The following is a 22,003-nucleotide window of genomic DNA, read 5'->3' on the forward strand; positions in this document are numbered from 1 at the left end:
ATCAGCTTACAGATCTCTAATCCTTGAGAGAGGAAATAGTTTTCTCATTATTTTCTCTAATTATTTTAAATTAGCAATCACCATAGTAACTTACTGCATATTTCACTTTATTGGTTTACTTACCACTTGAACTAAATTTGTACACATCTGGGCCTGCAATGAAGTTGAAGACATTTGACCAAATGCTACCTACCCATGAGGATTGAACCCGAATTGTCGAAGCAAGATTTAGGGTGGGGAAGTTGTCTTGCCTGGCCTCTTGAGTTTGCCTTGTTAGACTTAGCTTGTGCTTTTCTGAGGCATCCACCGAAGCCCAGGACAGCCCCCTCAGTTCTGTCACCTTGTGACATGACAGGCACTCTTTGCTCTTATATCCTTGCCATGTAAGAAATGGCAAAGTACACACCTCTTCCTTCCAAAGCAGCGGGTTCTCTCTCTCTCTCTCTCTCTCTCTCTCTCTCTCTCTCTCTCTCTCTCTCTCTCTCTCTCTCTCTCTCTCTCTCTCTCTCTCTTCCTCTCTCTCTCTCTTCCCCAGCCTTGCCAATGCTTGGGTGCTGTGAGATAGTGGCTTGCTCAAAGTCAGCACCCAGGATGTTCTCGGCCATGGGAGAGTGCAGGGGATAAGGGGGCTAGCTTTGCAAAAAAGAAATTTAATGGCTGTACTTCCTCTGCATTTCCCAGCATGCTCTCAAACTTGGGATTCTCTTTCATCCATCTTTTAATTTGCTGGGATTGTGGGCATGTGCTACCACACCTGTTTGGGGATGACGATGGTGATGATGATGATGAAGTTCTATCTGAACCTTAGCTTCCATGTATCTGTGGGGACATATCCTCATGTCTATGGTTGTTTGGCCTTGAAAAACAGCCGTGCATCTTCCCTATGACATGGCCTCTAGAGTCACCAATGGCATGACAGGTGCTTCCCTCGATGCACACACCAGCATCCTAGCTCACTGCCTCCCTCCTGGGTCTAGCCTAGTGGCTCCACAAGCATTGGGTGGAGGAGCTAGAAGCCTTGCTCTCAGCTCTTTTTGCAGCTGCCTGGAGTCCCATGATGGGGGGCGTGCAAGGTCATGCAGGGTGAAGGCCAGTGCAGGTGACTTGTTTCCTCCTCAAGTCCTCTGCATCTGAGTACCCAGGGTACTGCGGAGAAGCAGCCGGGAAGAGAGCCAAGGAAGGGCCAGTGGTAGCCCCTTCTGCCTGAGTGGTTTAGCTTTCTTTCCTACCTGCTCTGCCAGGGCGTAGGACTCTGTGAGAGTCAGCAGTTGATCTAGGAAAGGAGAGTACAGACCACTTGGAATAGGGAACACAAAGGAAGAAAATGTTGGTTATTATCATAAAAGATTGATTGTGGTGTACAAGATTGACTGGAGAAAGACAGTCATGAAGGCAGTTTCTGAGAATCGTGGATATATGGGTCTTGAAGTGGCAGGGACAACACACATCAACAGTGCATTTGGGACTGCTAATGAACAGGCAGTGCAGTGGTTCCAGAAGTGTGGCAGAGAAACATGAGGAGCACAGTGGCCACTGTTGGAAGTTGACTTGGGCCAGTTGAGGGCAGTTATTGAAGCTGATCCTCTTACAGCTACCGAAATTGCCAAAGAGCTCAGTAGAGACCACGCGATGGCTGGCATTTGGAGCATAGAGGAAGTTGGATCTCAGGAGCTCATGCTGATTTTTTTCAAGCTGTCACTTTGAACTGTCATCCTGACTTAATCTATAGAACAACAATGAACCATTTTTTAGTTGGGTTGTGACTTGCAACAGGAACTGGATCGAATATGACAACTGTCTCAAGTTATCTCCAAAGCCCTTCTCGAAGCCAAATGTGCAGCAAATGATGGTGCTGGGCACTACGTGGTGTCTACTGCCCTTCTTATCCACTGTAGCCTTCTGACTCCATTGAGAGCGTTCCATCCAAGAAGTGTGCCCAGCAAACCAGTGAGGTGCACTGAACACTGTGTGGCCTACAGCCCACGTTGGGCAGCAGACTGGACCCAGTGTCCTCCATAATTACCCAGTCTCAACCAACACTTCAGAAGGTGAATGAACTGGGCTACAAAGGCTTGCCCCATCCACATTATTCACCTGACCTCCCACCAGTCATCACTTCTTCAAGCATCTTGACAGCTTTCCGCAGGGAAAATGTTTTCATAAACAGCAGGATGCAGAAAATGCTTGAGTTCCTCAAATCCTGAATCATGGATTTTTACACGACAAGAATTGCAAACAAACAAACAAAACAAAACAAAACAAAACAAAACTAAAAAGCACCTTCTTTCTCATTGACAAAAATGTATGGACTGCAATGGTTCCTATCTTAGTTAATGAAGATGCGTCTGAGCCTGGTTATCAGGATTGGATATCCATGCTCTGAAACGGTGGCTCCTTTTGCACAGGCTCTCATTACCTCTTCTGAATAACTGTGATTGGAAGTCTCCTCCATGAGTCACCAGAACGGTCACATTATGCTGGCTCATTTGCATTTTTATTTGCTTAGTAAGTAGACTTTTATTGCTCATCCTGCACACCACTGGTTGCCCAGATGAAATACTTTGAATATGTTGGGGTTTGTAAAAATCAGTTTTTTTTTTTAACAAAGGAATATGGAAATGCTATGCCAGCAAAGGGTGCCGAGACTGGAGCTGGGTCTTTAAACCTGTCTTATTTTTCTATTCTTAGTCACTGCCTGGTCTGTGGACCAGGGACATGGGTGCCACCTGTCACCTCAGGCTCTGGCCCACAGTACCCCAATTCATTGTGGTTTCTCCCACAATTACTCACAAGAATGGCCTTTTCACTTTCTTTTGGGCATCAGCTCACTGAGTTGAAGTAGTTACTATTTTACCCTTTCCCTTTATGGATGTTTCTAATCTTCTGCATCTCATGATATCTTTTCATGTTGCACAATTCTTGTTTCTCTATTAATGTTGAAGCCTTACTAAGTCAATTCCAAGGCAAAGAAATCTCTTGAAGAGCCAGAGATGGCACTGGAAAAAAAAATGTAAAGATGATCCATGGGATAATATTGAATGGAAACAGCCCCAGGAGGTGTCCCCATGACTCTGTATATGATAAGACAAATATACACTATAATTCACAGGAGGTGCTGATAGGCGCCATAAAGCCTGTACTGTTGCTTCTATTACTAATACTGAGAAAAATTTGCTCAAAAAATAACCAAGTCAATCATGGTGGTATATACCTTTAATCCCCACACTTGAAGCAGAAGTAGGCAGATCATTTGAAGTTCCAGGATTACAGAATGAGACATTTTCCCAAAACAACTGCCATGGACCAGGCCTAGTCAGCCCCCCTCAATCCATGGGAATCAGTGGTTCCAGCAAGTGGACATGGAGTCGGTGAGAATGGGTGACAATGTAATTGTCAAATTACAATGAATGTGATTCGTCAAATTGAGCATCAAACTTTTTATACAGAATAGGGAAGTTAGGTGACACATCGACAAGGTACAATGAGTTTACCGGATGCTTAAAGACTCTAACACAAAACAGAGGAATGCAAACACAAAGACTGACAGGAACTGGGCAATAAAACAACTGAGACAAAGTCAGCCCTATCTAAGGTCAGCTATAGTCTTAGAAGCCAGGTGTGAGATCTTTACACTCCCAGGGCAAGGACTTTCACACCCAAGTCATGGTTCTAATTAGGGAGTTCCGCTCTAGCTAACCTTCTCATGAATAATGCAATACTCTAAAACCACAGCCTGATCTACTTCCTAAACCACTGTAAATTCCTGTATATGGGAGCGACTTGGCTTTTATTCTAAGTGATAGTGTGGGGGACTTTTCTACTAATAAGTAATGTAGTCTGCCATATATAAATATAATAAGAGTTCTAAACTTACTTTGCTAAGCTTGCCCTGAGATTTCTAACTCTATGCAGTAGATAGTAATGCTTGATTTCTTTCCCTATCTCTCTTACAATACTAGAGGCAATTCTGAATGTCACTGAATAGGCAACATTCTTACTGAATTCCAAGCCCAGGGTTGGCTCAAGGACTACCTAGGGCATTGGTGAAGGCCAGGAAGCAAAGTTCGATTTTGTTTAGGTATTTGGCAAGTCATTGCTTAGAGGCACCTATAACAAAGCAATACTGAAAGGAAGTACACAGATCCATTCACAAGGACAAAATTGGAGCATACGTGCTATGGGATGCACAGTTCCAGGAGACTAAGTTTCCGTGAAACTCTTCGCCTCGGGACTGCTTCCAGGTTTCTAAACCTGTTGAGCAAGTCACTACTGGAGTGGATATAGCAAACAACATCAACGACAACAACAAAACCCAAACAATCCATTAATGGACAAAGCTTCAGGCTCCCTAGTCTAGACGTTGATCCTTCATCTGGTAGAAAAAAACTGAGGTAAAGAATAGCTCAGAACCAGGAAGTTTTTGCAGCTCTGACTCTTAAGTGACCATAACCCTGTTATGAGGTGACACAATTCCACTCAGTATCTGGCCCAGCTGTGGGCACTGGCAGTAGCCAGCCTAATGCCAGCAGCCTAATTACGTTCTTTATGTTTGTCTGAGGACATCTGAAACCTTCAGTGTGGCCTGTCACTAATTAGGTGACTAATAATAGTGCTTGCTTGCTTGCTGATCTCAGAGCCAACCCCCATGAGCAAGTTGATTGTGAGTGCCCTGTCCTATCACAGGAACTGAAAGGGCGTGTGGTCCCCTGGTTTGCTTTGTTCACACCAGAACAAAAGCAGGGCAAAGGCATGCTCATATCAACTTCCCTAGAGCCCAGAGAACAGGCAGACACTTGAAACAGAAATGTAAGGGCAGGTTGCATCTTGCCCTATTGTGGTGTTGGAACTACAAAGAGATCACCAGGGACCGTACTGAGGTCCGTCTGGTAGCTGGGGATGGGAGGAGCTGTGACCTGGAGAGCATGCTAAGCACAGTGGCTCAGCCTCCCAGGGGCCCCACAGCCCCACCGCAGAAGGACTAAACACTGAGCCGTCAGAAAAGAATGATCGGGGACATCTCCAGGGATGATAACCAGGCTTCCTAAGCCAATTCCAATATTTAAATGTAATTAGTATTAAATAAAAGTATCTTCATTTGCTAAAGTTATCATTCCTGTTCCTTTCAAGAAAGGTATTTCCTGTCTCTGAATACCAAGTTACATACTCTCCCCACCCCCCTGCAAAGTGCAATCCTTTTATAGTCACTATTATGCCTTTTTTGAAGGAGGGCTTAGCCTATCACAAGTTTCATAGGTTCTTGATGCTTCTTTGTAGTTAAGGGTGGGAGGCAGAAGATGTAGTCTTCATGACCCCACAAAAGTGCAATTTTGAAACAAAAACATCAACTGCTGTCTTGATTTGTGTTTCTTCCAAATGAGCTGAACACAAAGGCCTGGGGTGTGGAATGGGAATAGTCTCGGGTCTGGCAACATAATGCTTCGTCAGACAAGAGAAGGAGGAAAGCTTTTCAGCTGGGAAGCTGAGACCCCACCCCCATCCTGCTAGGGCTCTTGGAGAGAGACAACTGAAAGTGGTCCCTCTTTGGGGTGAGGATGCTCTAGTGTTATCCACCCATCCCTGTCCTGGTTGTTGATTGGCACCCTGGTCTGTTCTCCCACGTTTAGAAGAAGCCCTTTGGCAGACCTCTGGAGGCAGCGGAGTGCTGGTGGCTTGAGAATCATTTGTTGGTGACAGGTGGGCTTAGATGATGTAGACAGAACTCATACCATCAACCAGAGTACCCCTCATGTTCTTTGTTTCTTTGCAGATTACTTATTTCTCACCAATATTCTTTTTTTTTCCATTTTTTATTAGGTATTTCGCTCATTTACATTTGCAATGCTATACCAAAAGTCCCCCATAGCCACCCACCCCCTCTCCCCTACCCACCCACTCCCCTTTTATGGCCCTGGCGTTCCCCTGTACTGGGGCATATAAAGTTTGCGTGTCCAATGGGCCTCTCTTTCCAGTGATGGCCGACTAGGCCATTTTTTGATGCATATGCAGCTAGAGTCAAGAGCTCCGGGGTACTGGTTAGTTCATAATGTTGTTCCACCTATAGGGTTGCAGATCCCTTTAGCTTCTTTGGTACTTTCTCTAGCTCCTTCATTGGGGGCCATGTGATCCATCCAATAGCCGCCTGTGAGCATCCACTTCTATGTTTGCTAGGCCCAGGCATACTCTGACAAGAGACAGCTATATCAGGGTCCTTTCAGCATAATCTTGCTAGTGTATGCAATGGTGTCAGCATTTGGAAGCTGATTATGGGATGGATCCCCGGATATGGTAGTGTCTACATGGTCCATCCTTTTATCTCAGCTCCAAACTTTGTCTCTGTAACTCCTTCCAAGGGTGTTTTGTTCCCACTTCTAAGGAGGGGCATAGTGTTCACACTTCAGTCTTCATTTTTCTTGAGTTTCATGTGTTTAGGAAATTGTATCTTATATCTTGGGTATCTTAGGTTTTGGGCTAATATCCACTTATCAGTGAGTACATATTGTGTGAGTTCCTTTGTGAATGTGTTACCTCACTCAGAATGATGCCCTCCAGGTCCATCCATTTGGCTAGGAATTTCATAAATTCATTCTTTTTAATAGCTGAGTAGTACTCCATTGTGTAGATGTACCACATTTTCTGTATCCATTCCTCTGTTGAGGGGCATCTGGGTTCCTTCCAGCTTCTGGCTATTATAAATAAGGCTGCTATGAACATAGTGGAGCATGTGTCCTTCTTACCAGTTGGGGCATCTTCTGGATATATGCCCTCTCACCAATATTCTTATTGTCGCCCTTTCCAAAGCACATGAGCATAGACAGAGGTGGTGGAAAAGCCAGGGTTTGACAAAGAGATTTTTGTGCCACTCTTGTGGCTGTAAGAGACTCCTACCTGTCCACTTCTTCAACGTCACAACCAACTCTTACTAGGATTTAAAAAGATGCATAGACAAATATTATTTGTTCTTTGTGTCAGAAGTCAAAGCTGTGACCTCCTGCCTAGCACCTTCAATATTTCCTGGAGCCTGTATGAGATGTAGACCCTAGTGTCTGTCAGGACTGAGTCAGAAACCTGGGGATGAATGTAAAGTTCGCTCGGTTCTGAGAAAAGCTTATTAGGGGTGCCTGTGAACGAGCCAGGACTCTGTGGCTGATGCAGCACGGAAGGACTGTCCAGCACCTGCTGAATTATTTATCCGGTTACAACCAGAACTACATACAGGGGCTCTGAGAGGAATAAGGGAATGTCACTTGATGACATTCTTATCACTTGATGTTGGATAGAACTTTGTAGGAGAGGCAGAGAAAGATATGGGTCTGAAAACCCAGTCTTGAGAACCCCTCAGTAGAAGTGACAGGTGGAACGTTCGCTATAGGCCAGCACTATGGCACAATGGTCGAGGAAAATCTCCTGAAAAAGACAAAAAGTTTATTTGGGGTTGCAGGTGCAGAGGTTTGAATGCATGACCTTATCACTCTGAGCCTTGGTCAAGGGTAGCATCATGGCAGGGGCCACATGGTGTTACAGGTGTCACCTCATGGTGTCCAGGGAGCCAAAAAAAAAAGGAGAAAAGGGCTGTGACCAACCTCCAAAAGCTTATTCTTTAGGATCTGGCCAGCCTGCCTTCCTTTTACATCTTCCTCCCTTTCCTTCTTCCCTTCTCTTCCTTCCTATTTTCTTCCCTCCCTCCCTCCCTCCCTCCCTCCCTCCCTCCCTCCCTCCCTCCCTCCTTTCCATCCTCTCTTTTTCCTCCCCCCTTCCTCCCATCTTTTTTTTCCATCTTCCCCCTCCCTCCCTTCTTCCCTTCCCTCCCCACCTTCTTAATGTTTCACCACTTCCTGGTAGCCCCTCAGGTTGGAGAGCAAGAAAGCCCTCAGCATGTGGCCCCTGGAGAAGATTTAAGATGTAAACTGTAGCAGGTAGCCATCATCTCTGGGTGGTAGAGCTTCTGTGAGCCACTGTGGGAAAGCCCAACCAGACTAGACCATTGACTGAGGAAAATGGCTCTGAAGAGCATGCTTATCTCTAACTACAGTACTTGGGAGATAATTCTTTTCAAGGAAATGATCCAAAATTACCAATATAGTAAGGCATTCAGGCTTTAAAATAAAAGGGAGACTTTGAATTTCCTTATTTTAAGAGTGTATGCTGTGAATCACTTCCTAGACCTAGGTTTAATGTTGAGTGATCTTTCTATAAGCTACAATGGTAGACTATACTTCCGCATAGGTGAGCCACTGGGGTGGGGGTGAGAGAGCTATAGAAATATAGTTTCTGGGCCCCCAATCCCTGGTGTTACAACTCAGGGGGATGGAGTAGATTCCAGGGATATGTTCGTTTGACAGGCTGCAAATAATTCTGCAATGCAGCTGGGTTTAGGAACCGTTTATGTAGACATTTCCTCAAAGTTGACAGACATATCTTGAAGGGAACAACTTCCCCCCTGTAATTGTTCATTGTAGGTAAACTAGTTTATGGTTTTGTTTTCCAAACCACATTTTCTAATTCTCAGGAAATCATATAACTTCTAACTTACATCATTACTTTCGTGCCTACCAAGCCTAATTATCATGCCATCATTGACATTATGGAGCTGAGGTCATTTTCCTGGTCCCAGAATTTACATATAAATTGGACCTAGTAGAAAGAATTTCCACAAAGCCACACACTGAACCTATCACCAGTAAAGAATGGAGCCCAAGAAGTAACTGCCAAACATGAAAAAGCCAGCCCATATGGTGTTAATAAAGCCTTGCTAATGGCCACTTCTTGTCCAAAATATGAACCCTTCTTCATCATCAGAAGTGATGTCACTGGTTCTTCTGGTCCAGTCATGGGAACCTGATTGATTTATGCCTGTGTTTTGTATTTCTTGTGTTCAGAGCTTGTCTGGTTTGTCTCATGGATGGCCTCTTGGTATTTATAGCGGTTTTTGCTGGACCCCTAAACTTTATTCTCATCGTTTTCCAAATGTGATTTTTTTTTTTCCGTAAGGACTCATGAGTTTCTCTTGAGCAGTGGTGCGGAAACATTTCATCTCTCATCCTTAATCTCCATATGTTCCCCACAGACCATGACTTTGGCCATCATGCCTGTCCCCTGCCAGGTCCATGGGGACATCACAGGGCACCCAGGTCACTCCCAGAAGATAGCTGGGTTCAAGGTAGGCATGTGAGGGCTGTTTGCTGTCTCCTTTCTCCAGATTCCATCCCAGTTGCTCCAGGGATTAATGAGAACAGGAGAATTCTGGCTCACCACTCAAGGTGGACTCAGGCAAGGTTGTCCCCAAACAAGAGAGGTCAGGGGGGAAGCCTTAGCCTCTTACATGTGCTCAGAATCCTCCCCTCAGTCCTCCCCTCAGTCCTCCCCTCAGTTCTCCCCTCAGTCCTCCCCTCAGTCCTCCCCTCAGTCCTCCCCTCAGCCCTCCCCTCAGTCCTCCCCTCAGTCCTCTCTGGTCTCCCTGACAGCCAGAGTTTGCCATTACTGACAACTCTGTGGCCATGGATGCAGCCACTGGTATTTTTAGTAGCTGAACAAAAATGAAACAAATACCTTGAGATGTATCAAAAAGTCTTTCATGTTTTAAACATACAAAACACACTCTCTCTCTCTCTCTTTCTCTCTCTCTCTCTCACACACACACACACACACACACACACACACACACACACACACACCCCTGCATGCATATGCTCACGTCATGCATATGTACACACCATTAAAGAAAGTTAATTGCTTTCCAGAGAAAAACAGGTAGGCTCTCTTACTGTCTCCTGTGCTTATAATGAATCTTTGTTCTGACTTGGTTTTCAATACTTTTGTCTTCCAGTTGTGGAAATTCACAACAACCCCCAACCTTTACCTCCTGTAGATAGCATTTTATCATTAATTGTATCTTTAAGACTGAGCTAAATCTGAGCTGTCCTTTTGCTTGTAAAATAGACAGTCTCCTCACATATCCATCTTGAGGTAGGATTTATTGTCATCTGGAAAATATTTTTTTCACTGTCTTGAACAATTCTGAAAGCGGAGGTTTTAGTAAATTAAATTGAAACATTTAGATGGATGTGAGGTAATTATTTTTTTCCTCTACATTATCTATTTGTTCAAAGAGAAGCATTAATAAAGCCAGTTAATTAAATCACTCACTTTGGCTGGCTGCCTTCATCATGCCACACACATACATACACACACACACACACACACACACACACACACAAAGCAAAAATATAAAAATTAATGACTGAGCGCCTAGCAGATCGATAAGCAACGTGAAAAGTTTTGTATCCTTTTCTTGCTCACAATAAATTGGCAGTGTGCTCTTTATTTGCAGGATAAGGATGTTTAGACCTAATTTTGTAGCTGTCCTCCTGAAACTCGGAATGAAACACAAAACCTTTTACTTATTTCCCTGGATACTCTAATCCCTCCCTGCTTTACAAGTATTTTTGAGCTGTTGTCTCCCTTTGTATCCACAGCAACGTGAAATCCCCACTGGAATTATTTGCTGCGGAAAATGCAGGTGCACTTGTTTAATGTTTCATTGGCCTGAGCACTTAACTTGAACCCCCCCTCCCACCTCCACCCACTGTGGTGACCTTTGGTTTTGGAGCAGAGGCCTCACAATGCTGCTAGATATTGTTGATATACATTAAGCCAACGCCATTAAATCGGAGACAGAGGTTTTATCTGGGCCTCTACTGTTTATTGCCTTTTCCTGGGGTGCTTGCTCAAAGCCAAGCCGTACCCAGTGACCTGCTGTTCTGTCTGCAGAAACTTTCTGAATATTCACACATAAGCAAAATGTGCACTCTGAAACATTTCATCTCCATATTCTGTCCCCAGCGCTCTCAATTTTACAACTGAGCTAAATCAAATAAAGCATTCAGATGTGGCTGCATCAGATTGCACAGAAAACCACCGTAGCAAAGATATGAAGTTGGAGAAAAAAAAATGAGAACGCTGGTGTGTTTCCATTTGGAGGCATGGGAGGTAGGGAACCTTCGGTGAGCTGTGAGATGGCTGATACTACAAACAATGGGAAGGTTCAATTAGCCTGTGACCATGAAGACTTAGCTATCATGCTAGTGAACCTGGACTAATATCTTGTCAATGAAATGGTTAATATACGCTGAAACCGTTCTCTGTGCCAGACAGATTCTGAACATCGTTAGGTACCATTTCCTTTCATCTACACAGCTCCCCTAAGACCCGTTAGTGTTCTATCCCTCGCAGTCTACAAGGTGAAAAGGTAAATAACTTCCCCGTGGTCAAGAAGACAGCACTATTGGTCCAGCTAAGACAGCCTGACTCTCAAGGCATAGGTGCTTTTACTTTTCAAGGCTACCAAGGTTCCATGCAAAGGTTGGACTTATCCAGAAAGCACTGACATGCAATTTAGTGTAAAAAGACATCTCTAGTAGCTGTGTGGCGGAGGGGCAGGAGCAAGATGTGTACTAGAGACACAACCTTAAGCCCGTTTCTTCTAGTGAGGTGATGGACAGCTACCATAGTGTGTGCTGTGGGACTGGCAGATGGAGTGCTCAAGAATACAGATCAGGTGACAACGACTGGACACAGTGACTGGCAGGGGGAGCAGGAGGGGGGTGAGAAGACAGGAATCTAAGGTGAACTTCCACATTCTTAGCTCAAGAGATGATAAGGTTGGCCATGACTTTGATGGAGAATGGAGGGGGGTGGAGACTGCCAAGAGCTTTGTTTGGCTGTACATGTGACCCGGAGCATCCTAGCTTGGACACAATGAATTTGGAATGACTCTGGAGAATTTAGACATTAGGTCCAGAGCTTGGAGGAAACATCAAAGCATAGTCAAGTGCATTATGGGAAATAGGTAAGATGGTGATGGATTAAATCACCCTGGGAAGTGGGCATGAAGCCTGGGAAACTTGGTGAGAAATAAATGCACAAATGAGGGAGAGCTGGCTAATTAAAAAGTCACTAAAAACATCGTTATGACAGCAGAGCATGTGGCCATAGCTCCCAAGTGACAATCCCCTACTTGTCCCACCTCTCCCATGTACCCTCTCCCTAGACCCTCTGGCACCCCACCTTGCTAGTTCCTGGATGACACACTATTCTTTTCAGTTCTCATCATTCTGTGTAAGCATCCCTTTTGTAGACTTTGTGAAGTTTGTCCTGCATTTTTCCCCCTGAATCCTGATTCCTAAGTCTTTTCTTTCATCCTCATCCCCTGCTTCCTTCATCAGCTGCTGTGCCACTTGTCTCCCTAGATTCATTTGTACTTTGTGTTTAGAGACAGAACTCAGGGCCATGTGGTTCTTAGGGAGGCAAAAACAATCACACCATGTCTCATAAAAATCGGTGTTGTCTGACTTCCTTTGCAAAGACATGTGGCAGTGGCAATGAGTTCTGCTAATATAAGCAGAAATGTTACACAGGGCTGCCTGATAGGGTCTTTAGTACATTGTCTTTCCTGCTGTTAGATGACGTTGCTGAGAAGCCATTGATTAGGAATAGGCTTCTGCAGTGGGCCAACCTAAACCAATGTGTGTTCAGTCATAGGAAAGGTTGGTTCAGGAGACTCTCAAACCAACTGAGTAGGCACTTGACTAAACTGCATTCCACTAAGTTGTTTTTTTTTATGTCTCATCTGTGTTTTCTTCAAATGCTATCTCTGACCATTGTTCTCATGAACTGCTCTAGTTCCTGGGTGCTGTCCAGTTGGCACATCATTTTTTTCCCCCTTGGCTTACATGAACTCTATTTGAAATAATTAGCTTGAGGAATTCTGCCTTGTACCACTGCATTTCCTTCCTTCTGACCATAATAGTAACATGTCAGGTGGAGGGAGCCCCAAGAGCTACTGTGGATGTAGGCTGACTTTGAGAATAGATGCCACACATGAAGAAGCAAAGAAACAGGACCTTGTTCCCATTGACTCCAGGGAGCCATCTTAATCAGTGCTGGATTGGCATCCTGAAGTGTCCTAAGGGAAATAAGCTGGCAAGGGCATTTGATAAGGAGACCAAGATCATTGGCAAACACCTACCCTCAGAGTGGAAGATGTTCTTGTAGATGCAAGAAGGGAAAGGTTGCAAGCCAAGGAATTCTGTGTACTTTCTTTAGATTTGAAAGATGTGATAAATGGGGAATAAGGACAGAATGGGCAAGGGAGGACACAGCAGGACTTGAAGACCAGGGCAGCCACAGGGAAGAATACAAGAGGAATCTCACTATGGCTGCAGAAAAGAAAGAAATGATGTTTCTTTTAGACAAACACAATTCAAGAAATCTCATCCGATTCCCCCCAAAAAATTGTACTATGTCATTTTTAGGTAATGTTAAAAAGAAAAGAAAAGAAGAGGAAAGAAAAGAAAAGAAGAGAAAAGAAAAGAAAAGAAAAGAAAAGAAAAGAAAAGAAAAGAAAAGGGGAGGGGGGAGGGGAGGAAAGGGAAGGGAGAGAAGGAAGAAAGGAAGGAAGGAAGGAAGGAAGGAAGGAAGGAAGGAAGGAAGGAAGGAAGGAAGGAAGGAAGAAAAGAAAGGGGAAGAACGGGAAAGGAAAAAGAAAACAACAGAATTGTCCTCTATCTTCTGGGAACATTCTTTAATCTTTTGGGAAAAAACTTAATTGTAGCATAATTCAGGATAACATAATATGGTAATTTGGCAATTTAAAAGTCATTTGATTCATGCCGCTAGACAATTCAAATGATTCATACCAAAGGGATGGGTTTTGTTGTAAAAGATAAAGCCACATGCATACTCATTAAGCCTTCTGTCTGCATGGAGATGTAACAGACACCTGTATGCAGCTCTCCCTAGTACAATCTAAAGTACATTTTGATCCAGAACCAGAGTAAAATTTAACTGTCGATGGATGTAAACACACCCTCATCATTTGTGGTTTCCATGGGACAGTTATAAATCCAAGGCCTGTTATTGGTGTGTACTTGCAGACTGACAGCCTGAGTAGGCGGGACTAACAGTGGCCTTTGTGCTATTTGAAGAGAGTCAGGATTTTTATTCTTATTGTTAGAGGATAAGTCAAGCTTGGTTTTCTCCACATGGAAGGGAATATTCATTCTTTTTTAAAACAATGTTTTATTAGATATTTTCTTCATTTACATTTCCAATGCTATCCTGAAACTCCCCTATACCCTTTTCCCCCCACCCTGCTCCCCTGCCCACCCATTCCCACTTCTTGGCCCTGGCATTCCCCTGTACTGGGGCATATAAAGTTTGCAAGACCAAGGGGCCTCTCTTCCCAATGATGGCTGACTAGGCCATCTTCTGCTACATATGCAGCTAGAGACACGAGCTCTGGGGGTACTGGTTAGTTCATATTGTTGTTCCATCTATAGGGTTGCAGACCCCTTCAGCTCCTTGGGTACTTTCTCTAGCTCCTCCATTAGGGGAAATATTCATTCTTAAATGGTAGCCATCCTTAGAGACTCCAGACCTTTCCTAGCATTCAGCTGCTTTTAAATGTCAGGTTCAGCTGAGTGCATTGCCTGCCACCTGTGCCATCACCCAAAGTCCTGTCTTTAGTGCTACGTAACAGGCTGCCAGTAAATTGGTAGCATTTCCAGTTGGAAGATCTCCAGCCTCCTCTTGAGAAAAGAAGGCAGGTGTTCTCCTCTGGCCCAGTGAAGTCCCCTCCTTTTTGGCATGTGATTGATAGAAAGGAGCCACATAAACCAAGCAGAAATTTTTAGGGGCCTTTCCTATCAGAGAGAATCCCAGGAAAAGGTCTCACTCAAAACATCTTTGCTGACTCTAAGCTAAATTGCAGCAGGAGTATATGGAATACTGAAAGGCCACTAGAGAAGAATGAGTCCTAAGCATGTGAGTTCCTTGAACCATTTACAGTACAGGAACTTGGCCTGCCCACAGGACTTCTTAAGAGTGCTCACAGTCAGCTATTGGATGGAACACAGGGCCCCCAATGGAGGAGCTAGAGAAAGTACCCAAGGAGCTAAGGGGTCTGCAACCCTATAGGTGGAACAATAATATGAACTAACCAGTACCCCCAGAGCTCATGTCTCTAGCTGCATATGTAGCAGAAGATGGCCTAGTCGGCCATCATTGGGAAGAGAGGCCCCTTGGTCTTGCAAACTCCATATGCTCCAGTACAGGGGAAACACCAGGGCCAAGAAGTGGGAGTGGGTGGGTGGGTGGGTGAGGAGGGTATAGGGGACTTTCGAGATAGCATTTGAAATGTAAATGAAGTAAATACCTAATTTAAAAAAAAAAAGAAATCACACAAAAATAAAATAAACAAATCAAAAAAAGTGCTGCTGAGTAGAGGGAGTGCCACGCCCACACCGTCTGGGCTTGGAGAGCAAAAATTGCGTCACTGTCTCCTGCTGCTTTGGAGACCTGAAGCAAAGGGCTTACCTCTGCCAGCCTTCGTTTTCCTTCACATGAAATACACATGACCTACGATTATCTCCAAAGCCACAGTGGAGATGGTTTTGAAGATTAATCTCTGTGATGACGTCTGTGAGTGCCTCGGGCTCTGGACAGCATGGTACAAATATAAAACACTTTGTCTCTTTGGTTTGCTTTGGTTTATTAAGACAGAGACTCGCCGGGCGTGGTGGGGCAAGCCTTTAATCCCGGCACTCGGGAGGCAGAGGCAGGTGGATTTCTGAGGTCAAGGCCAGCCTGGTCTACAAAGTGAGTTCCATGACAGCCAGGGCTATACAGAGAAACCCTGTCTCGAAAAAACAGAGAGAGAGAGAGAGAGAGAGAGAGAGAGAGAGAGAGAGAGAGAGAGAGAGAGAGAGAGAGAGAGAGAGAGACTCAACTGTGTGGCCAAAAGTAGCCTGCAATTGATGATCCTCTTGCCTCAGCCTCCCAAGTTCTGGAATTGTAGTTGTATGCTGTCATGCCATGTGACAGCCTTGCTCTCAGAAAGGATCCTGTAGACTATTCTGCTAGGTGACAGTCTTGGTGCCCTGACACGGATAACTGTGCATGTCTGAAAGTGGAAAGGCTGGTGTCGAACGGTGGGAGTTAGATGATGTGTTAAAAGCATCTGAACGACTTGAGGCCCACAGGACAGTGCCTCCTGCAAGTCTTCCCTGGGGGTTTTCATCCATAGATGCAAGCGGCATCAGCAGAGAATCCTTGGGAGAAAAACCTGACTGCTCTGAGCACAAGCAGACTTTATTCCAATACAACACAGTAGACCAGCTACTTACTTTTTATTCTGTGTAAGTTGTTATAAGCAATTCTGCGATGATATTAAGTATTCAAGTGGTGGTATATACCTTATGTGTGCCTGTCATGGCATCTTGAATCAGAGACTTGGGCACCTTCAGATTTTGGTGTTCAACAGGGCGTCCCATCGCACACACCTCCAGTTCTAGGGGGCGACTGTACAGGCAGAGGTTAAGTGAGGTGACACTTAATATGGATGGTCTCTGAAAACCATTGTGCCTCAGTTTTACCTGAGAAAAATAGAGCTAATAACACTACTGACGTCACTGTATTGCCTTGAGGACTCCAAGGGAAATGCTGCACTGTGGGGGTTAGGAGTCCAGTTTCTTGGAAGTGGGCTGACACTCAAACATGGCATAACCTGTAGAATTCTCTGCAGTCAGCCACTTCCACGCCACTGTCTTTTCTGCTGTGAAGGCTCCATTTGAAGATCTGTGTGGAAAGAGGTCCTACCACCAAAGGAAAGGCCAAGAGTCGGATGGCAGATGAACTGAATCGCAGTAAATTTTTGTTCAGTCATTTTTTTAACTTTTTTTTCTTTTTATTTCTCTTCAGCTCTCACCTGAAATTTAATAATCTCACCCTGATTTCAACTCATGGACTCCCAGGAAAAAGACTTTTGCACAACGAACAGAGGAAGTTTCTAGCAAGCGAGTATGATTCCTTTTCCTTCCTAATTGACTTCCTAGTTTGTGTGCAGTCTTTTTTTATTTTTCTTCCTTTTTTAATGTTGAATAATAGATCTTTGAAGTGGAAAGGGGAAAGTGGGGGACTTTCCCCCTAGAGTCCAGGAATTACCTGGGAAATACAAGTTCAAACCCATCAATGATCATATTAGGGTTTCTACTGCTGTGACAAAATAGTCTGGCAAAGGCTCACACTTCCCCACCACCGTTCATCACTGAAGGAAGTCAGGACAGGAACTCACACAGGGCAGGAACCTGCAGGAGCTGGCACAGGAGTGCTGCTTACTGGCTTGCTTATAGAACCCTGGACCACCATCCCAGGGTTGGAACCTCCCATCATGGGCTATCAATCTTCTCTATCAATCACTAATAAAAAACGCCTTACAGGGGCTGGTGAGATGGCTCAGTGGATAAGAGCACCCGACTGCTCTTCCGAAGGTCCAGAGTTCAAATCCCAGCAACCACATGGTGGCTCACAACCATCTGTAACAAGATCTGACGCCCTCTTCTGGAGTGTCTGAAGACAGCTACAGTGTACTTACATATAATAAATAAATAAATCTTTAAAAAAAAAAACACCTTACAGCTAGATCTTATGGAGGGGAGGCATTTTCTCAGCTGAGACTCTCTCCTTTCAGATGACTCCAGCTTGTGTCACATTGACACAAGACTAGCTATGGCAATGAGTGAATGAGCATGGCAGGATGGGGCTGGCATTTTGCATCTAGGGAGAAAGCTCCCCTGTTCCTACAGTTGAATGGAGCTCACTGGCCCAGCTGCCTCTACATTGGGTTATGAGAAACAGGACAGAGAAATCATGGCCATGTGTGTACCCCACGAGCATCCCCTTAGGGTGTGAGTCTCTCTCTCCCCTCCCTCACCATAGGCACCAGGAGCTGGTGTGCTAACTGGGCCAGGAGAGCTCCTCTCTTCTTTTCCAGTAGAAGCACCGTTTGACCACACCTGTTCTTAGAAATGTCTCCTTATTGTATACCGTCCACCAATTTCAGTTTCTGGAAGGAAAACACAGGCTCCCTGCTGGAAAAACAGTCTCCTAGTGTTTGAAGTGGCAAGAAAGTAAAGGAAATTGTTCCCGCCCCGGATTGGGGGGAGGGGGGCAGGCGGTGGCATAGCAGACTCTTTTTTTTTTTCAATTTTTTATTAGATATTTTCTTCATTTACATTTCAAATGCTATCCTGAAAGTCCCCTATACCCTCCCCCTGCCCTGCTTCACTACCCACCCACTCCCACTTCTTGGCCCTGGCATTCCCCTGTACTGGGGCATATAAAGTTTGCAAGACCAAGGGACCTCTCTTCCCAATGATGGCCAACTAGGACATTTTCTGCTACATATGCAGCTAGAGACATGAGCTCTGGGGGTACTGGTTAGTTCATATTGTTGTTCTACCTATAGGGTTGCAGACCCCTTCAGCTCCTTGGGTGCTTTCTCTAACTCCTCCATTGGGGGCCCTGTGTTCCATCCAATAGATAACTGTGAGCATCCACTTCTGTATTTGCCAGGCACTATCATTTTGAAGAAAAACTTGTTTTACCTTCACTGGGTATTCCAGATCTAGAATCACTCCTACCACTACAGTCTAGACAAGGAATTACATTTACCTTGAATCTACTTTTTCTTGATTGTATAAAAAAAAAAGTGCTTATTTTTGGTTAAAACAAGCGTACAACTGAGTCCTGGCCAGGAAGAGAGGTCGACCCATGGGTCTCCCTTTCTCCTGCTTTCTCGTTTTCTTTTTAAATCTTTTTTTTTAAAGGTTGGTTTTATTTTATGTGTGTGAATGTTTTACCTGTCTGTGTGTGTGTGTGCCATGTGTGTGCCCGGTGCCTGCTGAGGTCAAAAGAGGGCACCAGATGCCCTGGAACTGGAGTTACCAGTGTTTGTGCGCCACCACATGGGTACCGGGAACTAAACCCAGGTCCTTTGCAAGAGTACCAGTGCCCTTAGCTGCTGAGCCAACTCTCCAGCCCTGTTCTCATTTTCTAAATTATACTATTCTAAAGAAATGTGAATTGAAGTCAGTCAACGTGGTGGAAGTTTCATGCCCATTCCATGTTGGGCATGTCATATACCATACATAGCGAGGATGATGGGTTTGCTTTTCTGCATGGATTAATCTGGTATTTATTACTCCAGACCTCTACCCTGTCTGTCTGCCTCTCAACCCAGTCCCCTGAACAGCACACACACACAGACACACACACACACAAATGTTACTCAGGTGTTATCAGCTCCTTGCCTCCCGGAACTCCACTGTCCAGCATAGTCACTACAAGACACAAGGGGCTGTTTCCGTTTAAATTAATTAAAATGAAATGAGTTGGAAATTTCAGCTCCCCACTCTCATTTGCCTCCCTGGCTCAAACAGCTAGCATGCTACCGCAGTAGCATAACTACCTTCAGTATGCTGCCATCATCACAGAGTGTTCTGGAATACATGAACTTTATTAAAAATCTACCTGTTTTCACAGACGATATCATTTATTATCTCTGCTGAGTCCTCTCCATTCCCTCCAGACCAGCAATCTTAAGATGCGCCCCAAGCATGGCAGGCAAATCTTTGCTTTCCTTTTACTTGAATGTCCACTCCCACAATCTAAACTGACTATCACGTTTATTTACAACAACCAACACACTCAACTAAATCTTACTCCGCTCTTTTTTTTTTTCCCCTCATGAAATCCTCCTAAATATTACATCATCATCCTTGTAAGACAGCATCTGTTATCTCCATCCCAAGTCCTAAGGGACAATATGCACTCCACTATAGCAGGGACTTTATAACGTGAAATAGATGAAGATCACCTCAGAAGAAGCAGCAAACGTCCTCTTCATGAAGGACAAGACCCAACAACCAGACTTGCTTGGGTGGGAATCGTCACAGAATCAGGATGGTCAGGGACCTGAGGTTGACCCCAGAATAGGGCACTGCCTTTCAATGGTCCTCAGAAAGGATCATGGTGTTCAGTAATAATAACGTGCATAAGTCTAATAATCCAAATTCTTTCTTCTGTTAAGAAGACCATGGACAGTGAACTTGTCCTTATTTCTTTACTTCATTACTGTTGTTGATTTAAAAAATAAAATAAAATAAATAGCCACTTTTGTCTTCTCACCCTGCCCTCCCACCCCCCACCCCCTTGTCTAGCCTCTGGCTGAGGTGCTAACGATGTACCTAGGAGGCAGCTGGAAAAAAGTGTGGGAGGGAAGAGAAACAGGAAGCAGGAGAAAGCCACTAATTGGGCAATCAACCCTGAATAATTGAAAGTTAATTACAGCAGTCCTTCCCAGTGTGTCACAGCTAATCCCCTACAAACCTCAAAGTTTCTTTCCACTTCTGAAGAATTCTGGTCCTTTGAGGTGTGAGTCTGCTCAGACCTTTGTTTCTATGGAGTAGCTTCAGCTCGTGCATCTGAGGGCTTGGGCTGGTTCTCACTGCGGGGTTCCGGGTTCCGGGTTTCAGGCCTGTATGACATTGATATGAAGACCACACCTCCTGCACTCCTTTACCTTATCTATGCTGCCTCCCAGAAATTTCCCCGAAATGTTTTTGTTTGTAGAGACAGGGCCTCACTCTGGCTCCCAGGCTTATCCACTTCCGGAGTGCTTATCCACTTCCGGAGTGTTGGGACAAAGGCCGGTGCCACCGCTCCCCGCTGTTTCTCCATAGACAAATCTTTCTATGAAGATGACTTTGCGTTTTTCTCGTTTTTTTGTGTGCATGCTTGGCAATCAATCACTCTAGCACCAAGCTACATCTTCAGTCCCCTCTCGTGACTTTTGAGTCAGTGCCAAGCTTGCTTGTGGAAGATGAACTCCCATCCTTATGCGTTGTGCTGCCTCCTTGGTCCTTGCCTCTTTCCCCAGAGGACCCGGGTGAGGGTGTGAAGCTGGGAAGCAGTCTCTGCTTTGTTAAGGTTTTTTTTTTTTTTAAGATATTTATTTTATGTATATGAGTATACTGTCATTGTCTTCAGACACCAGAAGAGGGCATCAGATCCCATTAAAAATGGTTGAAAGCCATCATGTGGTTGCTGGGAATTGAACTCAGGACCTCTGGAAGAGCAGTCAGTGCTCCTAACCACTGATTCATTTCTCCAGCCCCTCTGTTAAAGTCTTTAGGCTTGTAATGCTGCTTAGCAAAAATTAAATAAATAAATAAATAAATGTGTCAGAGAATTTCACAATAGATAGTTTGACTCATCTGGTGGAGGCACTGCAGACAGTCCAGAGGGGTAGTAATATTTACCCCAGATGAGGAGATGAGTTTACACAATGGCGTTTGGAATGAGGAAGCTAAGAGACTGTGCGACTATCAGCCACTGTCTTCGGAGCTTCTTTTTGTGTCCCAGCAAAGCTTCTTTAAAACCCAGTGTTCCTAAGCATCAGCTCTCATTGGACAGGGTTTCATATTCTAACTCTGAAACATGAGTTCTGACTTTGCCAACCCCACTGTCCCACTGCCATTAGGAACAGCATTGTCTTAGCTGCCCACAAGTTCCCCACCCCCACCTCCCCATCCTTTAATCTTTGGGTAAATCCTCCCAAGACTAATCCCTGGGCACAAACTTTATTTATTTATTTATTTATTTATTTATTTATTTTCATCTTGGATGGCTTATGGTAGAGACCGAATATCAAATGCGAACAATCCTTTGTGTGTCTCCCACACTGTGTGGAAACAGCGAAGTTTCATATATTCCTGTAAAGCTATCAATGGTTTTTTTTTTAAAAAGAGAATTTCATCTCACTGCCCATTATTTTCTTGTGACAGGCCAGCCCCTTATTTTCCTCTTTATTAAGGAGAAATTTTCTTGTTTTTAAGTGTTGTTGCATGGAGAAGCACAAAGCCCAGTGCTCCCGTCTCCTTTCACAGGCCCCGTAACGGGGTCTAATGTGCATCCATTACGAGACTGCTCTTTGTGTCGTAAGACCAGACTCATGCGTGGATCAAAAAGAAAAAATGTCCTCCCATTACCACTTCAGAATCCTGTTTGCCTCCAAAGCGAGTAAACAGGATTATGTATCATTAATAGTATTTAGAATAAGAGCCTTCACATATGCATCACGCTCGACAAAACAGCATCTCCTACATTC

The 22,003-nt window shown here is 44.5% G+C and overlaps 1 protein-coding gene and 1 long non-coding RNA gene across 9 annotated transcripts in view; one reads left to right on the forward strand and one right to left on the reverse strand.

The window, feature by feature from the left end:
* Cfap61 (cilia and flagella associated protein 61) overlaps positions 1-22,003 on the forward strand; it is a 280,279-nt gene that overhangs the window by 144,112 nt on the left and 114,164 nt on the right. For all 7 annotated transcript variants that reach the window (XM_030252249.1, XM_030252246.1, XM_030252245.1 and 4 more), the window contains one exon: positions 16,756-16,854. In XM_030252249.1, the coding sequence (XP_030108109.1) occupies positions 16,756-16,854 (99 nt within the window). The remainder of the gene's footprint in view (positions 1-16,755; positions 16,855-22,003) is intronic.
* Gm34629 lies at positions 16,150-20,519 on the reverse strand. Of its 2 annotated transcripts, none has more exons than XR_866804.2 (2): positions 20,224-20,519; positions 16,150-16,356 (listed from the first exon to the last, which is right to left on the reverse strand). It is a non-coding gene; the product is annotated as a predicted gene, 34629 (long non-coding RNA). The 2 variants fall into 2 exon arrangements; XR_001783495.2 differs by lacking the exon at positions 16,150-16,356 and adding an exon at positions 19,565-19,968 and having other exon boundaries at positions 20,224-20,515.

Source organism: Mus musculus, chromosome 2 (assembly GCF_000001635.26).
Source record: "Mus musculus strain C57BL/6J chromosome 2, GRCm38.p6 C57BL/6J".
Taxonomy (NCBI): domain Eukaryota; kingdom Metazoa; phylum Chordata; class Mammalia; order Rodentia; family Muridae; genus Mus; species Mus musculus.